Source organism: Theropithecus gelada, chromosome 9 (genome assembly GCF_003255815.1).
Source record: "Theropithecus gelada isolate Dixy chromosome 9, Tgel_1.0, whole genome shotgun sequence".
NCBI lineage: Eukaryota > Metazoa > Chordata > Mammalia > Primates > Cercopithecidae > Theropithecus > Theropithecus gelada.
In genome coordinates this window covers 27,283,880-27,307,991 of record NC_037677.1, presented here as the reverse complement: position 1 = coordinate 27,307,991, position 24,112 = coordinate 27,283,880, and the positions used below count along the sequence as shown (strand labels likewise).

At 43.6% G+C, this 24,112-nt stretch overlaps 1 protein-coding gene across 4 annotated transcripts in view; it reads right to left on the bottom strand.

Moving 5' to 3' along the window:
• Positions 1-266: 266 nt before the first annotated feature.
• PIP4K2A (phosphatidylinositol-5-phosphate 4-kinase type 2 alpha) overlaps positions 267-24,112 on the bottom strand; it is a 179,662-nt gene continuing 155,816 nt past the window's right edge. For 3 of the 4 annotated variants that reach the window (XM_025397160.1, XM_025397159.1, XM_025397161.1), the window contains 4 exons: positions 15,108-15,221; positions 6,659-6,902; positions 4,888-4,991; positions 380-2,606 (listed from right to left, as the gene is read on the bottom strand). In XM_025397160.1, the coding sequence (XP_025252945.1) occupies positions 2,526-2,606; positions 4,888-4,991; positions 6,659-6,902; positions 15,108-15,221 (543 nt within the window). In that variant the 3' untranslated portion in view covers positions 380-2,525. Of the gene's footprint in view, positions 2,607-4,887; positions 4,992-6,658; positions 6,903-15,107; positions 15,222-24,112 lie in introns of all 4 variants that reach the window. The other variant, XM_025397162.1, reaches the window with a different exon arrangement.

The window sequence follows — 24,112 nt, the reverse complement described above, 5'->3', positions numbered from 1 at the left end:
CTGTCTGTGTGAACCTGGCACCAAGTGGAATGCCGTAAGTCTCCTATCCATCAATGGTATCCCAAGGAAGTTTCAAAAAAATGCTGACACACATAGAACTAAGGTGTATGAAACCTAAAAACAAAACATATGACTTTATAGGATATCATGGAAGAGATTCTTCTCCTCTACTTGTTCATCTTGCAGCAAAGTCAATTGTGTTGTGAAACTCTGTTATTACTGGCAATTCCCAAACGGAAGGCAAGGCTCTAGAAACTAAAAAGATACAATTCCATTTTTATTTTCTCAAGGATTAGCTAAAGACACTGTCAGGACCGAGTATTTAAAATGTGTTTGGAACAGACAGACACAATTGGGACAGAGGAACAAAGGATTCATCTTGTGAGTCATCAAAAGTGCTTTATTTGTAAAGCCCGGCTCATGACTGGAGTGTATTGTTAGCACTAGGAGATAACAGGGCAAACGTCCTCACTCTGTCCAAATAGTTTATCAACAGAAATAAATGAGACTGTTATAGACAAAAATAAAAGCATTCTGTAAACTTCTAAAAGCATATACAGATTGGCCCCAAGGAAATAGTTACTCCAATAATGTATGTGTACCTTATCTTTACTTCAGGGTCTCACGGCTGTAGTCTCGGGTCAACCACAACAGGACTTCAGAACACAAAAACTCGTCTGATGCCAGAATGAACGGTGCAGGGAAAAACCAAATCACAGTATGGATTACTTTAAATACATAAAATACGAATTTGTACACTATGTTACAGTGGTGTTAACATTGTCTGCTGAGGATAACAAATCTATGTAGAATCAGTAGACGGTACAGGGAGGGCATGACCGCTGGCTTCCAAAGACTGTGAACTAGATCCACATACACTGGGCACAGCTGCAATCCGGAGAGCCTGAAGTAAAGTTCCCGGAAAAGGCAGTGCGGCAGGGAGATGTGTTGAGTTGCAAGTAAGAATTAAAGGGTAGATTTTTTTTTTTCTTTTCTGAAACTGCCCACAAAAATCATATCATGTTTTAAACAAGGAGTTTCAAAGGCACGGCCATAGTGCAGCATATAAGTGGATAACCTACTCTAAGCAAGATTAATATTGAAGCTCAACGCCTTTTGGAAAATGCAGGAGAGTTGGTAGATACATGATCTAGGTTGGAAATCTATAACTTGATTAAAAACAGCACAGTTTAGGGCAATGAACTTACATAAACCAGACTGGGGTGAAATCTCTTTTTAAAAAAATCCTTAGGTTGATAAATGTACATTTGGAGGGAAAAAAAAAACCTTTTCCTTTTATTGTGAAAGACTGTCTACCGTGTACTTTGGATAAAACACTCACATAAAAACATGACTGCAGGATGTCTCAAAATATGACAAACATTATTTCACCTACACTGTTAAGTGACTTTACATGTAAACTTCAAAAATCACACACTACATCAAATTTTTAGATTCAAAAGATATCCCTGTTTTCCTAATAATGTAAACAGTAAAACTGAGGGTTTCAGTTAAAGGGATAATTCATAACAAAATCCCACTGTTGAAACAATAGTCAAACATAAACATCTTATAATTCAGATCTGCATTCGGTAACGGAGAATTCAGAGTTTTGATGCTTTGCTGGTTTTCCCACAGTGGGAGATGTAGATACCATTGCCCCAAACTATGCACTTTTCAGGTAAGCTTTACTTTTATTTTGTAGCATTAATTCCTATATTGCAAAGTAAGGGTGTAACAATGAATGCTCCAGGCAAGAAAAGAGAAGTAAGCAGTTTTCCTGGACATATTGGCCGAGGTGAAAAATGTATAGAGAATCACTGGGGCATCAGCTGCTTGTTGGAGGGGTGGGGGCTCTGAACACCAGGGGGTCCTGACAAGGCTGGGGCCAGAACCCTGAACCAGTACACACGGAGACGCCAGCATTCTTCCGTCCAGTGCTGGGGGCTCAGGTTACCAGTGTTAGGGAGTGTTTGCGTGCGGGGTAGAAGTGGAACATTCGCTGTAGGTTTTTTCCTTGGAATCATCATCATTATTATAATAATCATTATTATCTTCATTATTCTGAATACTGTCTCACATCTTTCAACTCAAAAAAAAAAAAAACCTGATCCACAGTTTGTCGCGTGATGCCAACACGGGTGCCTGACATGCACTTCCTTCTCCCCTCCCCAACACGTGTGTTCACTTGTTCACTCATTCATTCGGCCATAGCTGGAATCAAAGGGTCTTTGTTGGGATACATTCTGACCAAAGTGGATCTAATTTATGACTTTTAAAATGTGCACACACTCACACCCCCCCACACATATACACAAAGTCAGAAATAGCTAGAACGATGCTGGGAAAATCAGGTAGCTGTAAAGCGAGTAGCCCCCAAATCAGTCATCTTGGCCTGAAGATGTAAACAAGGAGGTTTGCTTCCTGCAAGATGAGTACTTCACTGAGTTTGGTTTTCATTTTTCTTACACTGAAGCCACCTCTGTCCATCTCATGTTCATGTCCGTCCGAGGCAGCGCAGGAGGTTACGTCAAGATGTGGCCAATAAAGTCCAAAAAGCGCTTTGAATACTGTTCTGGGTTCACGGTGGAGATCTCCGCGCCAGCCTGGGCAGTTTTTAAAAAAGGAAATACTGATATAATATTCGATTTCCCCAAATTATTACTCAATATCTACAGCTATTTCCAACGGCAGCTGAATATACAGCAAGTAAGTTTCAAACCCATGCAGTCTCTGCTCTGAAAAACATCACTCAAAATATCTTGGCGCTTGCGGTTGAATAATCAAGGTTCTTAGGAATCTGTGTTTGCAAATGAGACAAAGGGCGACAGGAGCACCAGATGCTACCACACACACCGGGGCTGCTGCAACTCACAAAAAAATCAAATGGGCCACGTTTGGGATGCTACTATCAAACAGTGGAATTGTCCAGAAGCCACGGAAACGATACTTACATTATACTTTTCAGGAAGGCAGACGGGAGCCACCTTGAGAATGACATCAACATTTGGCGAAAGGGAAACCTTAATGACAATGACTTAAAGCCGCATTATTTCTCCAGGACCCCCTTGGTTTCGGACAGAGGCGTCCAGCTCAGTGCTCAAACATGAGGGGCAACCGCAGCAGCCACAGGTTCCGGGACAGCCGCCCCCAGCCCATTCCCTGCACCATAACCAGGTGATGGCTTCCCTCTGCAGCAGCACACAGGGGTGCCACTGTTCCCCCTGCAGAGAGCCAGCAAGCCTGGCCCCTTGCAGAAGCCCAGTGGGGGATTTTTCCATTATGAGATGCAAGGTGCAGGCCAGCACACTCAAGGGAGCCACTGGCCAGTTTCCTGGGCTGCAAAGGGCAAGATCAGAGTTTTGCTAAGTGAGCAGGTGCTGTTTTCAGACACCCATGTTCACGGGGGAACTTGTAATATTTCCAGGCCTGGGCTGCATGGAGGAGCCCAGGCTCCAAGGCAGGGAATGGTCCCCAACAGCAGCTTAACACAGCGTTCCTTTGCTGAGAGTAATATTTTCTTCTTGTAAACTACCTGTGATTTTATGCCATGTGTCACACTATGGAGGCAAACTGGTGGCTTATAGGGGGATGAATGTGGAACCATATTGGCTAGGATACACTCCACCTTCTGAAGACCCTTCCCTCAGCCTCCTGAACTGGCCTCAGAATGAGGGAATGGGGTAGTGCACCTGGTACAGACATTTGTTTAAAAAGGGTACTCAAAAGTTTCTGTTGGGTGGAAGCCACCAGGCACCCTTGCTTACTGACGTGCTCAGGGGCGGTGAGGTCCTGGTCTGTGCTCTGCATACAGCAGGAATACCATAGCTATTGACAAGGTGACTGAAATACTTCTTTGGCAAACAGAATACGGTGTTAGGCTCATTTCTATTTTAAAATAGAAAAGAAGAGGTTTCAAGTGAGTTTTTGGTTCTGGCGAATCTTGGTTAGCTCTACACAGTCTGTGGGAAGCACCTCTCCTTCCAGGGCCAACAAACCAGGGCATACATTCATCTGTGTGGGGTGGGCTCTATGGCTTTCAGGACCTCTGCAAAACAAAGATGGCATCCTGCAATACAAGCATGAACTCGGCGAGCTGTAAAGTTCGGCCAGGCAGGAGGGGTCTGCAGGCAAGGCAAGGGGATGAGCATGAACATAAGAGCAGGGGGGGCTGGTCCTCGTGAGGAATCCCATCCCTACCATTTCCTAGTATGAGGCCCTGGCAAGTTACTCCTGAAGCTGTCTTCCTCAGTTTCTCCAACTGACAAAAGCAGGTACACTAGTATCTCTTTCATAGGCTTCTCATGGGGGATTCAATAGCTTAACATATGGCTAGAGCAGTGAAAATTCCCATCAAGCACATTAAAGGTGAGTAATATTATGCAACTTTGATCTTGCACTCAAAAGATTTCTGTAGTGGAAAAATACAACTCACTGTGAGAAAAATAGAATCCTGTATATTTTGGAAGTATCTTAAGCAGACAATCATGCTTCAGTTTTGAACATTTCATATTAAAACACTGCATTATATTCTTGCGCACTTTTGTCTCTGGAACATTTTTCAAACAAAAAATAATTTGTATGACATCCTAGTGATGCGCATGCCTGTCAGTGTCCCCCATGTGTAAAAAGAAGAGATGTTCATGTTTAAGTGACTGACTGCAAGCCACAGGGAGCTGTGGTAAGAGCAGGGGTGAGCAGTGAGCATTTGCGGGTTCTGCGTCTTATGCTCAGAACATGACTTGCCCCCAGGGAACAAGTGTCACTAAAGGGCTTTGAATGGCTCAGTAGAAAGCAGCTCAGTGGCAGAAAGGAGTGATCCCTGAGTTACAGGCCACACAGAGGAGCCAGAAAAGGGAGGCGAGGAAACAAAATGGAGATACTCACGCCATGTTTAACGGTTTTTGCAGCATGGGCAGCTTTCTTTTTTGCATCATAATGAGTAAGGATGTCAATAATTGCCATGAAGTACACCTCCTTCCTAGGCGAGTCTGCAGAGACAGGAGAGCAATGACTGTGGGACATGTGACACCACCAGGGCCAGCATCGCTGCTGAGGGAGGGAGGGAGAAGTGAGGCTGGAAGGAGGGGATTCAGCGGAAGGCGGATAGAAGGAGTCCACAGACAAACTCCATACCACTCCTGCATATCCTGACTAAACAGACAGCTTGCCTCTCTGACCCAGTCCCCCTCCAATTTAAAAACAATACTAAAAACATCATAGCAACAGTGGAGAGCCAACGGTGGAACGGAGTCTTTTTTTATTATTAATTTGCATTTTCTTTAATGATTGTGTATTGCTTTGGTGTGAAGAAATATGCTATTTAAAAATACCCTATAAAACAAGTAGAATTAATTATGTGCATTAATGCTTTTCTACCATTTGATGTACTGTTCATAATTCTCATTGGATACAGTATCAGAACTGGATAAAGGCATACATCTACTCCAATGTCTCTTTTCTTTTTTTGAGACAGAGTTTTGCTCTTGTTGCCCAGGCTGGAGTGTAATGGCACGATCTCGGCTCACAGCAACCTCTGCCTCCTGAGTTCAAGTGATTCTCCTGCCTCAGTCTCCCGAGTAGCTGGGATTACAGGCATGCACCACTATGTCCGGCTAATTTCGTATTTTTAGTAGAGACGAGGTTTCTCCATGTAGGTCAGGCTGGTCTCAAACTCCTGACCTCAGGTGATCTGCCTGCCGCGACCTCCCAGAGTGCTGGGATTACAGGTGTGAGCCACTGCGCCCAGCTACAATGTCTATTTTCTATCCATTTCCAAAAATATGAACAGTAAGAAAAGTACATTTGACTCTCTAATTTTCTGTGTTGAAAACATTTTGGTGAGCAAAACAGAAACAGAACAAAACAGAACTCACATCCTCAGCTGATATGCCATTTGAGATTAAGAAAAAACTGATGAGCCACAGTTTTTATTATTCAAAAAACAAACTGTTTTTATCCTATCAAAAAATATTTTGGTTTTGTCATGGATATGTTGCTAAGGTAGGATGTAATATTCAAATAACTGGTGCACCCAATTACCTGGATACGGTGGATTAAGATTTATCTGACTCTAGGGAAGAGGCCACAGGCCTGCCAACTGGGGAGGACGGCAGAGCCAGTCTAGGCAGCAAATCAGATTCCCACCCCCCACACACGGCCCAGCTTCACACACCCTTCACATCCCTGAGAGGGAGTGCGCTGGTGGTGATGACAAGAGGACAACCTAAGGGTCACAGAGGACCACATGTGTGTTCCTTAGATTCATGATGCTTTTGACTTAGATAAAAAAGATAAGCAAAAATGTATTAGTATTTTAAAGCATTTCTGGTGTTTGTGTATGGGTGCATATGAACATGTGTTGTATGCCAGTGTGTATGTGCATATGTACAGGTGTGTTGTATATGTATAGTATAGTTTGTGGTTTTGCTGTATTCCCTCAACATCACAGAATTCAAAGGTCCAATTGCCTTATGTTTCAGCACTGAGATCATGGTTACCTTTAACATATTCTTGTCCTCAAATCCATTTCTTTGGAGTTTGGAGGATGAGTGCTGCCGGACAGCACCCTCATAACTGGGGTAGTGATTCCTGGTAGATGACAAGGCCAAAGTCAAACCACTTCACATGAAAAAGGGTCCACAGTAATCAAACTTACTTTCATGGCACTTAATTCCATAGACGTCGATGTTCGGATCGAACTCCCCGGGAGCCAGGGGTGGTGAGCTGTTCAGTGTATTCCCGGGGCTATCTGGGGGGGTCCCCACCGGGTGGGTGCCGTCGCTCTCACCCTCCTCCTCCCCGTCGTTCTCCTCACACTCCACTTCCTCCTGTTCAGCTCTCTCCACATCGTGAATTCCCACCAGCAGACTATAGTCCATGAGCTTCAGCTGGGCCAGAAACTGGGGGACAGGGTGACAGGGTCAGTCAGCCACACCTTAAACATAAAAGTCAATGTGTAAAAAAAGGAGACAAGCTCGGGTGACACCCAGAGGGAAGGCTCTGGGTTCCAGAGGGAACCCAGCAGAGGCGCCCGGTGCCTCCTTTACGGATGTTCTTACACTCCGGGGCTGTTTCTTTATCTAAAGTGGAGCCTCACACTTCAGGCTGGCTCAGAGCTCGGGCCATTTTCCCTGGAATGCCACACTGGAGGCGGAGAGGCATGGATCTATCACAGGGTGGCTGGGTTTCACCAGAGAGCAGGAAGCATGACCAGTGAGAGATGCAGAGAGACTGGCAGGGAGAGCAAGTTCCTTCCAACGATTAAGACAGGCTAAGGGGGAAACCCAGGCACCTCCCAAGTAGCTTCCAGCGGAGTCTCTGGTGGTGGTTCGGGAAAGCACCTTGGAATTCAGCACGCTCTGCGGCTGCAAAAGCAATTGTTACGCTGTTGCAAATAAGCAAAAGCAAAGGCACTGTGTCCACCTCTGGTGAGCAATGCAGTCCTGTCCGGGTCAACAAGGTGCTTTCCACCAGGCCCCACACACCCAGGATTCCTGTCCTCCCTCTCCTCCTCCAGCCACAGCTAGAACATAAACGTCGGAGTAAGACCCAGCTCTGTGTGTTTGGCTACTCCTGTCTGCCCAGTTCTTTTTTGACTTTTCAGATCACGATTTCTTTTTGTTTCCCTTTTCTGAATTGAGACCTTCAGCACAACGTTCCAATATTGCCATAAAACGTGGACGGTTATGCTGAGTGAAAACAGTGGCAGCCCGTCTGTGGGCTGGACCCAACTGGCTCCCCTGGCCCCGTGGCTGGCTGGCTCTGCACAGGGTCCTGTTCCACTGTGACCTTGGGCTCGGGGTCCAAGAAGGTTCACGGTCCTGGCTCTGGAAGGACTCAGCGCCACCTCACGAGGGAATGCAGAGTGGCTGAGCAGCCTCTGGGCTACGCTGATAGAATTTAGGAAGCAAATGTCCTCATGCAAAGGGCAAGCAGAGAAAATCACAGGTCTTAAAGTTCTGGCTAAAAATGAAATCAATTTGTTGAGCCCCGCAGAGCCATTTCTCCTCAGCCTGCTGGGAAGGAGTTCTGTCTCGAAACTGAATGAGAAGCCCTGATTCCTTACAGATGAGGAGACGACCCCTGGGCACAGGTCTGTCCCACTCTCCAGCTGGTTCCCAGTGCCTGCAATTCTCCATCAGCCAGCATCCCGCTCAGCCCCGCAAACTGGCCAGAGCTCCCACTTTGCAGCCTTCCCACCAGGAATCCCCCGGGGCCAGCTACATCTTCCCCATTTGTTCCGAGCTCAGAAAATAGAAATTACACAAATCTTACACTCAAATATTTAAGCAAAGTGGGAGAAACCTGTTTGTTTAAAAAGAGAGGCAAACCCCTCGTGGAAACAGCATGGGGCTCCTGCGTTCAGCTTTCTGGGTCCCAGAGAGGAGAGGAAGCCACCGCTCATCCCCCTGGCCTTTCCCCAAACTCCCCCATTACAGTAAACATGAGAACCAACTTTCCACTTGCACCTCCCTCTGCCAGATTCCTTTCCAGCATCCTGCTCTAGAATCTCGGCAGCTGCCAGGCTGTGGGGAGAAATCTGCAGTGGTGGAAGGCTCACTTGAGTCCTCCACCAGCGCGGTGAAGCCAGCCAGGGAGCTGGGTCTCGGGTACAGCTCCGCTGTATATGGGCCTGTGGATTGGAAGAGAACTGGGCACTCCAGGGTATAGAGACAGGTGACAAGATCCAAGGCAGGGGGCAGGCTCTCCGTGTGAGACAGCAGCCAGATTCAGCAGCTGGACGAGAGTGCAAGGATTCAAATCCAAGGAGGGGTGAATTCGGGGCCCGTTCTGAGCCCGCACTCTCTGCTCTGTGTCAGCTACTTCTGGAGGCTGCCTGAAAGCAGCTTTCCCCTCTCCTTTCGCAACCCTAGGAGGAAGGTAATGAGTTAAAATCAGCTGGCATCGGAGGAGGCCCTCCACACGTGACTCGGCGCTGTGGGTCTCTGGACGGTTAGGCGGTCAGCAGCAGCACGCCTGGCACCGCTGTGATCATGGAACCCGCTTCCCCGTCCCTGTCAGAATGCCCTGTGGGCCTGGGGTTTCAGAAGCCTATTTGGAAAATACTGCAGTGTAAGTACCCAGTCTTCTCCAACGCTTGAGGGGTGTGTGTGGGGGGGCACTGATGGTGGGCCCACTTCTCCCTGCCCTGTTGTTCCAAGGCCTCTGGGCTCCTGGAGGACTAGGCCAGGGTCTCCTTCGCCACCTCCGCTGCCCCTCCTAAGCCTAGCATGGTGCCTGGCTCTGCTCCCTGGATCTACGGCTTCCCTGGCCTCCCTCCCTACACCTGGAAGCCTCTCTGGAGCCAGGCCAGGCCTTGCTCAGCTTGAGCAGTGACAGGGAAGAGGCCCCCCCTCCTGCCCATCCCTGCTCCCTCTGGGTGCTTGGAAGGTCCCTGTGAAGTGGCAAAGGCTGACTGGTGCCTCAACCTCCCCTCCAGTCCTCTGCAAAGGGCACAAGTTTTCAAAATGTGAACCTAATCACATCCTGTTCTGCTTAAGACATTTCCATAGTGCCACGTTTCTCACGGGGCACAAACAAAAGTCACATGGTCCAGGAGGCCTGGATAGCTTGGCCCCATTCACATCTGGAGCCCACTTGAGCCCTGCTCTGCCCGCTTCCTGGGCTTCTTCCCTGTGGGCAGGTACTTCCTCCTGTGCCTTCAGGCCTAGCGGCAGGGCACCACACAGAGCAGCACAGCCCCGGAGTCTGGGTGTTTAGGGCACCGTACACTCCCTCCCCAGTGGCACATGGCCTCGTTGCACATTCATTTTGCTGGAGTATTTGAAAACTTCTCTCTTTCCCAAGCAAGGCAGCCTCTCAAAAGAGGCTCTAAAGTTTTGGCTTTCACTGCATTCCCGACTCCCAGCAGGCAGAGGGCTCAGGAAAGTATTCGGCACTTGTTGGACAAGAGAATAGGCTGCCTGCTACTTTATCCCTATCTGTCCCCCCAGCTCTCCCTAATTGTCCCCAACCTGCTTCCACCAGGAAATAACTACTAAAGGCAAATACAAACAACAAAGCAACAACAGAAAACCTTTCTGAGGCTGCATGAGGCAACATCTCTCGGAAGGAAGCGCAAGGCGACCATTTAATACGCTTCCCTCAACGGGAAGGTCTACGGGCTGACCTTCAAGTGTGTTTTAGTTACAGAATTCGGGGCTGTCTGCGATTAATTTGTCAAAGGGCAGGGAGGGAAGGGGACAACTGGGATTGACCAGCCGCACTCACCATGGTGAGCCTTCAGGGCTCAGCCTCCCCGGCACCCCATCTGGGCTCCTCGCCACACTGGGCAGCCCAGAGTAATTTTCCTGGGCCTCAGGCCTGTGGTCAGACTGCTTATTCTCATCTTCCAGTGAGGAAGAAATAAAGGTGCAGTCAACTCCTAGCACAACCCAAAAACCATCAGTGATGAAAAATGTATCTCTAGGTAAGAAGCTCAGTGATGAAAACTGTATCTTTAGGTAAGAAGCTGTTCTAAGGCACCCAAGAAGACTGAGGAAATTGCAGTCGCAATGGGTATTGCACATGTTTTCTTTTTGTTTAAGAGATGGGATCTTGCTCTGTTGCCCAGGCTGGAGTACAGTGGTGTGATCACAGATCACTGTAGCCTTGAACTCCTGGGCTCAAGGGATCCTCCCGCCTCAGCCTCCTCAGGAGCTGGATTACAGAGGTGCACCACCATGCCCAGTTAATTTTTTGTGTGTGTGTGTGGAGACAGGATCTTGCTATGTCGTCCAGGATGGTCTGAACACCTGGCCTCAAGTGATTCCCCTGCCTTGGCCTTCCAAAGTGCTGGGATTATTATTCATGTTTTCAAATCTCTGAGACTGAGGTGGAAATGGGAAAAACCAAGTATGGCTCAGTGGTGAAAAGGACAGGCCATGCTGACAAGGGAGGCCCATTCAAGAAGCAAAGAGCAAGTCCGATTCGGCCTCTCGCTAGCTCCACGCTTGACGAGTTTGCCTCCTGGATCTTCAGTCATTCTGACTTTAAAATGGGACAGTGCCACTCACCTCACAGGGGTGGCGAAGAATTAAAATAATGAAGCTGAGAGAAAGAATATGGTGCCTTGCACAAAATAACGGAAGCTGTGATTTATAACTGTCAATGTTGTTTTGATTATGGTAGAAGTCTTCTTAATATCAAGATTTCAAATTTAAACAGGTTTCAGTTTGTGAACCAGGGGGAAAAAGAACCATATGGAAAAGTCCATTAATTCATGAGCTCTGATCTTCACATCTTAAATTTCTTTTTGAGACAGGGTCTGGTTCTGTCACCCAGGCTGGAGTGCAGTGGTGTGATCATGGCTCACTGAAGCCTCAAACTCTTGGACTCAAGGGATCCTCCTGCTTCAGCTTCCCTAGTAGCTAGGACCACAAGCATGAACCACCATATCTGGCTAATTTTTACAACTGTTTGTAGACATGGGGTCTCCACAAAAAGCCTGTTGCCCAGGCTGGTCTCAAACTCCTGGGCTTAATCGATCCTCCTGCCTCAGCCTCCCAAAGTGCTGGGATTACAGGCATGAGCGACCACACCTGGCCTCAAATTTTATTTTAAATCTGATCTGAGGTACAGTGAATGAAGTGTGGCAATAAATCCGAGATTTTTGTTAGAGAAAACTGTGGGCTGGAAGCTTGCGGATGGAAAGAGAAGACAAAGGGAGTGTGGGCTTCACTGTGGGGTCAGCTTCTGGCTCACTGCAAGAACACAATATATTTGTTCTTTATTTTTTAAGAACATAAGATTTCAAAGTGTGAAGATTTTTCAGTCTTTAGGTCCCCTGCTTTTCTTCCTTTCCAGCTTCTCACAAACCACCTGCTAGACCTCAGATCTGCCTCTTTTTTCCCTCCAGAATATCCCTTCTCATCTAATTCCTTAATAATTGATTCCTTGCTGTGACAAATCTTTGAGCTAGAATCTTCCTCAAGATCTTTGCGAGTCTAAGATTATCCTCACAATGGTTTCCAGTTGATTTATTTATACTAACACACTGTGTTCTACCACATCACCATCTCCCAACATATCTGTGAAGTAGAATTAAAATGCCAGTCAACCCTGTTTAACAGTTGTATCTTACCACTTGTTAAAATTATACTAATACTCCTTTGGAGCAATTATCAGAAAACAAAGCCTCCACTGTGCTCTCACGAGTATTTTTAACTTGTGTTTATGTCAAAGTAGTTAAGTACTGTGCCTTCTGAGGGCCTGATGCCCCAGTCTGAATTTAGAAGCTTTGTGCCTTTCAGCAAATTACATACCGTCTCTGGGCTCGGCTTTCTCATTCATCAAACTAGGGTAGGGGCAGGACCACTGTCAAGGGGCTGTTTTGAGAATGACAAGTGACACTGACTGCATGGGAAGGACTTGGGCTTGATGTGCTCCATAAATGGTGCTGCCCATCCCACTACTCCCACCACCCTATCCCCTCTTACCCATCTCCATGGATGGGGGGCTATAAACCTCGGACAGCTGAAGTGCCCTGTGATGGGTACTCCTGGATGCCACAGAGGGACAGCAGTTTTGCATCATGTGAGTCAATGAGAGGAGAGACCAGGGTTGATTCTTGAGGGCCGTGATCAGAGTTGACAAAACACAAGGCAGAAGGAAAAAGTGCTTGTCACTCCTCATACACCAATTTGTGTGTGTGTACGCATGCGCGCAAAGACTCACCTGTGTTTAGTTACGTGCAAAGCTATGTGGATGCAAGTACCCAGCATGGCACAGGAATAGAACGGGCTTCAATGATAGAAAAACAGCAACTAGAATCTCATATGAAAACTAGTTTTCCTAAAATCTAGATTTTTTGAGCTGTAATACACTCAGATCTCCTATTGAGGCATTAAGGAAAAACAGTAACAACAACAACAAAACTGTAATGAAACTCCAACGGGTCAGTTAGCTAAATTAGAAAGCATGGAACTGAAGAAAAAGGGAAACTCAATTAAATTCTAGCCTCATTATCAAGATCAGATGTCAAGCTACTTCACCATAATTACCTGCTTAAAAATTTAATGATGGTTCTGCATTAATTTCAAAACTAAAGGCACTTATCAGCTATTGAGAATATTTTTAAATGAAAGAATGTTTTATACCTGCCTCCATTTCAATGAAACAGCTAAGTGCTTGAGCCATGTATGGGATTAGGCTATGAGTCCTCTAATCAATGGTATTATTAGAGACAACAAAAGAGCTAAGAGGATCCTTCTGTAATTCAACTATAAATTTAAACTGCTTGAGTTACATTATTTCTGGAGTCTAAATATCATAGTGATATACTGCCAACGGAAAAAAAAAAATTTTGATAGGTCACAGATAAGCCTAATGGCTACTTACCATAATCGCTAAAACAATATTCTTGTCAGTATCAAAGATTTGCTGATTAATCAATAAAAACCCAAAAGAGTATATTTACTAAGGACACTTATCAGTTGGATCAAACAGATCCCAAAGCAAGGGGGAAATGCTTAACTAATACATTTTATTAATAACCACTGACAACTGAGGAAAACAAAACATTCCTTAATGAAAGACTGGAGGAAAATGTTACAAGAGAAAACCAAACACTTGTATCTCTGTTTGAAGTAGATGCTTATAGGCTAAGCACAGTGGCTCATGCCTGTAATCCCAGCACTTTGGGAGGCTGAGGTGAGAGGATTGCTTGAGGCCAGGAGTTCAAGACCAGCCTGCGCAACATAGCGAGACCCTGTTTCTACCAAAAAAAAAAAATTCAAAAATTAGCCAGGCACTGTGGTGCACGCCTGGAGTCCCAGTTACTATGGCGGCTGAGGTGGGAGGATTGCCTGAGCTGGGAGTTCAAGGCTGCAGTGAGCTATGCTCATGCCACTGCACTCTAGCCTGGCCAACACAGCAAGACCTTGTCTCTAAAAACAATGGCAACAAAAAAGTAGATGCTTATACCCTTCACAAATAACGAACATATAGGTTCTAATCCAAGTGTGTATACCATAAAGGTTAAAATAATGTAAAAAAATTTATTAAACTTATTTATGGTCTAAAAATATTAAGTATTAATAACTTAGTCTGAGTTTCTTGTAATAAAAAGAACTGTTAGGAGAGTAAAAAGAAATTATACTGCTTCTGCCTTCATGGGAAATACAAATGTATGACAGTCATTCTCTTTGGCTTTAGTCATTTTCTTTCTTTTCTTTTTTTTTTTGTTTAATGACATGAAAAAGACAATCTTCCCACAAAGCCTCTAAGTAGCAGCCCTGTAGTGGTGTGCCGGGAAGTGTACATAAATGAAAGAAAGCAACAGCTAAGAAAACCTTAGATTAGTAGCTGCCTAAATTCTAATTCCCACTGCATTGTTTTGTAACTCAACGAAGTCCAAGAAAATAATCTTTTTCCCTGGATTTATTTATAAAAGACTTAAATGAGCAAATCCAGTGGAAAAGCTGCAATGCCTTTATCATACACTAAATCACAGGAAAAGGTACATTTTAAATGTTTAGAACAGTGTTTTAAAGCAAAACTCCATCATTATGGACTAAAGCCCCTTGGACACTGTTTTATGTCTCTCCACTGTCCCCTATGACCTACTGTCCCAAGCTGCCTCTGTGCTAGTCCCACGATGTGTAAGGGGCCTCATGACATGGTTCGTGGTGACTGGTGGAGATAAGAAAGCATTAAGTGATCCAGGCTATGTTTACCAGCACTGACATGTGTTTTAGAGGGGAAAGTGCCAAGACTCTAATAGTGACTGAACATTTGTTTTTGAGATGCTCTGCTGGTTGACACAGAGTCTAGTACTCCCCTGGCCCCTCCCAAACTGGCTGGTGTGGGCAGGTCAGTCTTCATGGGCCATTCCAATACAGAATACAGGGGCCTGGGGCCGGGGATTCCCAGCACATGACAGCAGGTGCTTGCTTGTGTTTGGTGCCTAAATGAGAGGGCTGCTGAACTGGCATGTGTTTGCTTTAAACCAGATCATGTAACACGAGACACTTTCGTGTCTGACTTTAGAGTATATAGGTTTTTGCCTTGATTGCAGATTTAAATAGATGGTTTAAAAAGCTCCTAAAAACCAACAGGGCTGATATTTATACAATTAGTATGGCCTCTACACTGACTGTTCTTACCTCAACATCCTTCTTTAGTTTTTCCAGGAAGACCTTCTTGTTGTTGTCATCAATATAAATCTTTTGGCCTTCATTAATGAAATCATTATCTTTCAGAGTTGGCAGTTCTTTGGCCTATGAGAAAAAGAATGACAAAGAAGCTTGAATAAAACCTAAAAAAACCACAAACACCTTCCAACCCTGGACATTGAGGTTTGCCCCGTTCACCACCACAGGGGTCTTACCCAAACAATAAAATAGGAGAAAGCTTGATTACCACCGGGGGGCGCCAGTGAGCTGCAACCTCTGGACACATTCCCCGGAGCAGTGGGGTGGGGGTCAGGCAGACTCCATATAATAAGGCTTTTTGTAACACATTTCATGTTTTTCAGAGGAACGAACCTGACTGCTTTCTTAGATTCACTTTCTTACAAGAAGTCTTCTAGGTATAGAATTTGTATTCTTGGAATATTTTCCCAGGAACAACTCCATCCCTCCTCCCACCTTTGGGTAGCCGTTGCTTGGCTCACATTACAAATAACATATCTTGTCTCAGAACAGCCCCATCCATAATCATATCTACTTTCTGCACCACGGAGAACATGTGGTCCGAGGTTAGCCATCTGCCCTTCCCAGCCTTCCTGTTCACCACTCCAAGAAGGAAATTCTCTTCTCATTTGGACAGTATCAAAGAAAAAAGGTCTTCTCTTAACATAAACGTATTAAGATGAGAGTTCTACCTTTTACAAATGAACAAAAGGGTGAGCTAACAAGTAAACTGCACTTATACCAACCAACACAAAGCAATGGGCGACTATTAAAACATGGGTCATGAGCAGAAAACACTGTAGCTTGTATTGCAGCAAACAGAATATAGGCATATAGTTTCAAAACTGTGGATTATTCTATTAAACTTTGTACAACCTGCATTCAGTACGAGCTCCAAATCTCCCACCCCTTTCAGCTAACCGTAGCTTGTTTATTTCAGCAGAAAGAATCCAATGTCATGCACTGCCTTTCCCTGTATGTTGATGAATCTGGAAGGGTCCTCTTTTCCGTAGGTGTGAACCAAATGAAAACAAAATAATCCAAGGAAACAACATGCTTTCCTTCCTGGCTCCGGCACTGTTCCTCCTCCCTCCTTATTCAGAGCAACGAAAGAACGCTCCCTGGGTCCATCTCCTGAACCTTTCACATGCTCGAACTGCTCACTTCCCCTCTTATTTATAAAGTATAGACATGCATGTAAACATAGTCACACCTATTTACACCCACACATATGTAAATAAACTATGCATTTCTAAATGAGTCACTTTGGCTACTAACTTTGAGAAAGTTTTAACAGTTTTGCAACTTTGAATTAGATAAAACCACAATCTTTATAAGCCAAATAGAATTATCCTTACAAAGCAGGTACAGCAAGGCCCAGAAATGTCAAGATTAGATTCAATAAGCAGTTACTGAGTGAGTCAAGTACAAAGACACAAACATGAATGGCCACAATTTCTGCTGTAAAGGAGTTTGTAATCTCGTACGGGAGAATGATATGAAAGCAAGTAGGTAGAAAATAAAGCAGGATGTGTACGTGAGATGTAAAGATAAATACTAACATTCCGGGGGAGGATAATATAATTTCAAACACTTTTATGCTGAGTTGAGTCTTTTAAGACACGAAAACGCAATGCCATTCTTCACAAAATTTTACGATGCGCCTGCTAGACTAACCCCCTAAGTCTGTCATTAATAATTTTAAAATAAGGCAATACATGCACCCCTCACTCCCACAAACCTTGAATGTGAAGACTGCGCAATATTAAATGTTTGAGCTCATCACACTAGATTACAAGGTTTCTCTCCTATTAGAACTGTAAACATAATGAAGTTTCACCAAGAATGAAATGCAAGGTTCTGAGGTTTAACAAAACTCAGAGGGCAATGAGAAGACAAACACTGCCCAAAATAGAAAATTGCAAGCACGTTAGAAAAAGGGTTGAAGCCAGACCTACACACAAAAACAGGAGATGGAGAAGGATCGTAATTTTCCAAGCAGACACCTTGGGCATTTTTCTGTGTCATTATGTGTTGGCGATGGGAGGTGTGTGGGTGGGGGTGTTAAGGATTATCTGCCTCAATTCCACAACTCATTTTATATGTGTAAGAAAAGAAGGGTAGAGGGTGTTTTTTCTGGTTTTGTATAAATGTGAGAAATCTGAAGGCAGAGATGACAGACCCCAGACAAGGCAGTAAATTACACGCTGGATGTGTGTTTGTAACACAAGTCACATTAATGAAGATGAATGCCACTTCAGGTTCACCCCAGCAGAATTACCTCATGTGACAGGGAAAGTATAATCCTGCCTCATAAAACTCTGGACACCCTGTACTCTGTGACTAAGCTGACTTGTGAATTTCACAGGCACTAGGGACGTATTTAGATTGGATCAAGTTCAAAAAAGGGCACCCAGATTGGCTAAAAGACTTAAGGGCTTATTGAAAGGATCAAGAGGCAAAGGCGGGTCCCGGCAGGGCAGCTGCCAGCATGGAATCTAACACTAGTCTATAGATATCAACCTTCCAAATGCTTGCTGCAAGACAGAGTGCTCGGGGCATGAAGGTTTTGGGGTCATGAATCCTGAGGTTGCAATCCTGGTTCCACCCCTTGCTTGCCAGGGGCCAGGTTCCCCGACCTCTCCAGCCTGTTTCCATAGATGCAGAAGGGGGAAAACACCGCCGCTACCACTTGCAGCAGTCTTAGGTACCCTGCTTAGCACTTCGTGTGTGTCATTTTATTCACATCTGTCATCTACCTTTAGTCTCTGCAACAACCTTAACTATTATTCTTATTCACGTTTTACATTCAGGGAAACTGAGATTATGCAATGTAGCTAAGGTCTCCCAGTTTGCGGAGTGATGAGCTGAGATGGGAACTTCAGCCATTCTGCTGAGGTAGAGTTGTGCTGAGAACTCAACCAGAAACCACGGGACAGATTCAAATAGTGAGTGGTGCTTGTAATCACCGTCACCACCCCCATCACCATCACTGTGGGCATGTAACAAAGGGCACGGATTTAAAATGGCTATTACAGGGTGAAAGGCTTTTTTTTTTTTTTAAACAAAAGTTTAACTGTTTTTATTAAGAACAAGATAGGCTAGGCATGGCAGCTCGCACCTGCAATCTCAGCATGCTGGGAGTCTGAGACAGGAGGTTCACTGGAGTCCAGAAGTTCAAGACCAGTCTGGCTAACATAGTGAGACTCCATCTCTACAAAAAAGTAATGAAACATATGAGACAGGCATGGTGGCGTGTGCCTGTCATCCCAGCTACTTGGGAGGCTGAGGTAGGAGAATCGTCTGATTCTGGGAGGTCAAGGTTGCAGAGAGCCATGATTGCGCCACTGCACTCCGGCCTGGGTGACATAGGAAGACTCTATCTCAAAAACAAAAACAACTACAAAAAGATAACAAAGGTTAAGTCACCTGACAATGATTCACTCTCAAGAAAATCTTACTGCTTAGCTTTTTAAAAGAAATTTCAATATATCCCTCTGATAATGAGCAGTGCTCATATTAGAAACATCTTTTTTTTAAAATGTGGAAAACTATACTATGATTTAATGAACTTAATAAACTCTTGGTGTAAAACTGCCTACAAAGATGACGTCTGCAGAGCAGCAGAAAATTAACTGTGGGCAGCGACAGCTTAATGTAGCAACAGATTCTACCCTTTGCTTTTAAACACTGGATTATTTGAACTTCGAGTTTTCCAAGCTTGTAGTCACTGGGTCTGGTTCTTTAATGAGTGTCTTTGATATCTTTTCTAGTTCAGTGCAGAAACAGCCAGAGGGTGGAGGAAACCCCCAGGGTTAACTAAAGACAGCTCAGAAATGCTTCTTAGCTGTGGACTCTCCCAGGCCGGCTTCCAGCCAGCGGTCAGCAACCTTTCTGAAGTGGCGGCAGGCCGAGTATTTGTTCTGAATTCAGCCCTGGCCAGTTTTGTGGAGATCAGAGCCTCTAAGTAAGGCGGGGCGATTGCTGTACGACTCTCTGTACTTGCTGGGAGGGGTCGAGGGTATGGGAGGGAACTCCTCTTCCCCACCCCATCCTCCTCCGTGTGTCCAGTCCTGAGCTGGGACTCCTGCCCCAGTAGGGGGCCCCAGAGCTGCCCCAAGGCCCTGGCCAGCTGAGGCCCCGTGAGTCAATACAGGCCAGCGCAGAGCCAGGCTAGCACAGGCAGGACTGTTTTCTCTCTTGCATGAGGTAATCTGCTGTGGTGGGTTGGATTCCAACTGGCATTCATCTCCGCTAATGTGATGTGTAAATGCACCAACACAGCCACAGGCATCAGCAGAGGGACACTGTTCCCCTGCAGCCTGGCTGTCCTGCTTCCCGTTCGGATAAAATGAGCCCTTCGCTGTCATGTGGGGTGATGCCCGACCCCAGGTCGATTTGGCATGGCTCAGGTTTCCATGTAGGAGAAAGAATGAAGCCCGTGGTTATGAGAACACACTGGATCCAGGCTGCCTGGGTTGTAGCTCTGCAACTCCAATTATTAGCTATGTGACTCTGGCAAGTTACCTAACCTCTCTGTGGTTTGGTTTTCCATCTTTAAAAGGGGATCTGCAAACATCGGGTTGTGAGGATTGCACGAGTTCACACATGTAAAAAGGCCAAAATGGTGCCTGCCACAGTGTGTTATACACAAACGTTGTTACATGCTAGTCACGTTCTCAAGTATGGCTTATGGATCTAGAAAAAGCTCATCGCTGATCAATCCAGAGCAAGATTTTTCTTTTAAAAACTATATTGGCATATTTAACATTTTAATACTAGCTGTGATGTTCTGGGCCAGTTGCTTTATCTGCCCAAACCTCAGTTTCCTTAATTATATAACGGGAAATTAATAATACTGCACCTACGTAATAGGGTTAGTGTGTAAATCAAATGACACAAAGCACATAGTGCCTGGCAATAACAACTTGCTATGTTTGTTTCTTCTTTCCCAACTTTCTAATAAAATAGGGTCTTTAAACTTAGGATATCTTCTAGTTGATACCCGGATGATTAAAAAAAAACCAATTTATGATGTCAGTAATCTAAACCTGGGGTGTCCAATCTTTTGGCTTCCCTGGGCCACACTGGAAGAATCGTCTTGGGCCACACATAAAATCAATGAACACTAATGAGAGCTAATGAGCCTAAAAAAAAAAAAAAAATCACAAAAAAACTCATGTTTTAAGAAAGTTTACGGATTTGTATTGGGCCGTATTCAAAGCCGTCCTGGTCCCACGCAGCCCGTGAGCTGCAGGTTAGATAAGCTTGATTTAAACGATATTTAAAATTTCCTTGGTTTTTAGGTTTTATCTGCTAGTTACAAACATGTCACATGAATTATCTACATACTGCCTTGAAATTTGGAAGACACTTTCGTTACTGCGCACTGCAGACAAACATACCATACATGAGTGCAAGGTTAATATTTCATTTCACTACACAGGACACACGGGGAACACACAGGGTACATGAGACAGGATGCATCAAAGGTGACACGGCCCGAGGCTGATCTCCCTGCCTTGGTGGCTCTAGTTCCCTACTCTGCTTTGCAAACCTCAATTGTGAATTCTCCTGGCTAGAAAAACCTCTGTGATCACCTGCAAAAGCTATTCCTAGTAAGAAACCTCACTGAAAAGATCTTTTTTAAAACTGAAACCCAAATGAGAGTAAAATGATCCTATCTTACAATAAAAATTGGACTGGTTAAATTCCTGAAGAAATAATCTGCAATTGATGATATTTATTCAATATAGGAAATAAGATGTAATGATTTTACATATCTGGCCAAAGACAGCTATTTGCTGACTTTTGTCTTACCTTAATTTTCCATGGGTTAGTTTTTCTCAGTGAGCACATTATAATAGTGGGTAATTTAGTGCATGTTCTTTTGCTGACCTAAAGCAAAAATCCACAAGCTGAAATCTTAGTAGCCAGAAAATATAACCAAAATACTAGGGAACAGTGAACTCACTCCTAGGGAGCAGTGAACTCACTGGGAACATTTAGCTTGCTATGAGTTGTAAAAAGAAAATTTATTATAAACATTTGTGTATATATAATACATTTATTACAGACATTTCTCCCTCATTTTGAAAAGTTTTTGGCTTTTAAAGCACAGCATCACAGGCCTCAGCAAGTCTACTGTAAGTCAACAGTAAGAAACACACTGTGTGATAATACAGGTCATGGTCAAAAATAGTTTGTGTGTCATTAAGACACAACATGAAGGTGAGAAATGAGATGCACACTCGGCTGAGTCACAGCCTGAAGATAACCAACACATGCGTAAGGCTTTCAGTGTATAAAAGCCTCTCGACAGAATTACTTGTTCCCTAGGGTTCAATAAAAGATATAAATGATCTCTAAGGACAGATTTGGCCACGGGGTTGGGATTAAAAAAGGGAAAACGTATCAGGACAGTTACCAAGTTTAGAGCCCTCATTTTTAGAATTTCTAAACACAGGCCGCCTTTTAGCAGAGACCTGTGGTATAGAAATTACAGAATTCCACGAGAGCAAAGGAGATGCAGCACTGTTTGCTTCCCAGAACTGCTAAAAAGGAGCTAAAAAGCACCACCTAAAAAATTCCTGCTTAATATTACTTATTTACTACTTCTATGCTTAAAAATTCCAAATGACTAAGAACCTTTGCAGAATCTCCAAAACCAAAACAAAAACAATGTGTTTACCAAAAGGATTTAAATGCTTATTTGTTTCAAGTGGGAATTAACTCATTTGTGTATGTATATATGTGCTTACTTCATTAGGTTCCGTGATTTCATGTATAAATGCTGTCATTCATACGGAGTTTAGCAATATTGGGTATTTTAAGGTTTAGTAAAGCCAGAAGTTATATGAAATTTTATTTTAGTGAGATTTTAAAAAAAACTATCTTTTAGATGACAAAAATTTTTTAAAATCACAGATTTCAAACTATAGTTTGAGTTCTGTTTAAAGTTATGTTTCAAACTAAAGTATCATTGGATTTTGAATGATCATTCTAAACTTTAATTATACAAGAAGAGAGAACTGTATGGGGTAAATGGCCATTAATAACTGGAAATAGAAAATACATGAACCTAAAACGCACAGAGCAAGAATCTTTATAATATAGAGCCAAATTTTCATTTCAGTCTGGATGGAAACCTTACTGGGAAGAAGAAATGCAGCCAGTCACACTTGACTGTCTAATGCAAACAGGATTTTGGCACTAGGTTTTAATGCAAGGGATAATACATACCATAGTACTCTGTGATTAAAGGACTCGTATTTCAGAATGAAATGAATTTTTTGTTCGATATGCTCATTTGACAACCTATTTATTTATTTTTTAAGTCTAATTGTAAGGCTCAATGTCAAAGACTGCTGCCGGGTGTCCTTTTGATGCACTGTTACTGTGACACTCAGAGCTGAATGCTCAACATAAAAAATATGTAGTAATTATTGTTTTATATTAGAACTGCTTGTGTTCCTGATTTACTTGTTATTCCAAGCTCACCCAAATGAAAATAAACTTGCAAAAAATAAAACCCCTTTCGCTGTGCTTGCAAAAATCTTCATAAAAATCAGAATCTGTGGAACTGAAAACATAATGCACAAGTATTTCTATAAGGGGAGGAATTTTAGGTAATCCTTATGTTAGAGCTAGGATAAAAATAATTTGATGGAATAACATCATATGTGGTATCAATTTTGGGGTAATAAGAGATGCTAGGGATTTATAATAAAATCAGTTCTGCTTCTCGGAACATCTAAGCCACAAATTTGATACATGAAAAGGCAAATTAGTGGATACGGAGAAAGTTCATACAGAAGTAGCAAAGAAAAAGGGTGGTTTTGCACAAATAGTACATATACCAACCTTCTTTAACTACATAAGTAGAATGTCTATACAAGTTCATGGGTTGAGAAATGATCTAAGAGGTCATTAATAACTTCTAATTTTCACAGTGAAAACAGTGAGAATGTGCACATCTGTGACTAGTATCCAGATGTGAACATTTTATAATTTTTATTTTGAATCTGTTTATGTATGAATGTGGAAAGAAAATATACCACAACATACTTGTGAAACAGTGCTGTAAGCAAGCCGCGCAAAACTGGAGAAGCGCTATTGTAATTTTGTAAGTTACAACTGTTAGGGCTGGCAAAACCTAGCTGTTGGCAATTTTCCCTCAGGCTAATATGTAAAAGGTGAAATTTATTCCTTTTTTAATACTGTCATATTTTATGACCACAACTCTATGTGGTGATGTCAAAGGTGACGGTTTGGTCTTCCTCTGCAAACTGGGATATGACAGCTGAACTGCATACAAGACCTACCAAATAGGACCTACAGGATGGGTTTGTTCCAGTTTTAACAGAAGATTCTGGTGCGCAGATGTCTATGGTGATAATCTAAGAAATGTCAAAGGCTGAACACTCAAGGAGTTTGCTGACTCCTCTAGATTTCTCGTTTAATTCTAATATATTAAACTAACATATTAAAGATCACTATTTAATTAGGAATTATACATCTGTAGCAGCCTGGCTTAAATTCAGACCACATACTAAATTTTAGAAGTCTTCTCTCCACCCCAACTTTTTCTAGAACCAACTAAGAGTTGTTAGCTTAAAAACATTCCCATATCTAACAGCACTGCTCCACGTGTGCTTGGGATACTCTTGAGTTGATTTCATTCCAGTGACATAAAAATTAATCTGAGGCAAATGAGAGCTGATACAGCACCATAAGCCATAAGTCATAAAGCCCTGAGGACTTTAATGCTGTCATCTGAGTGAAAATCTGGAAAGTGTTCACAAGAGTCACTGCATGTGATCCTCTTTTTGTCACGTGCCATGCTTACCAGTTAAGAAAAATTCTAAATGAAGCTTTAAAACTTCATTCCCAGAACACCCCTCACGGTTTACATAGGGGGTTCTTATCTATATCTGCTGAACAGAACATTTTTTTCCCTATCAATCATAGCAATCACC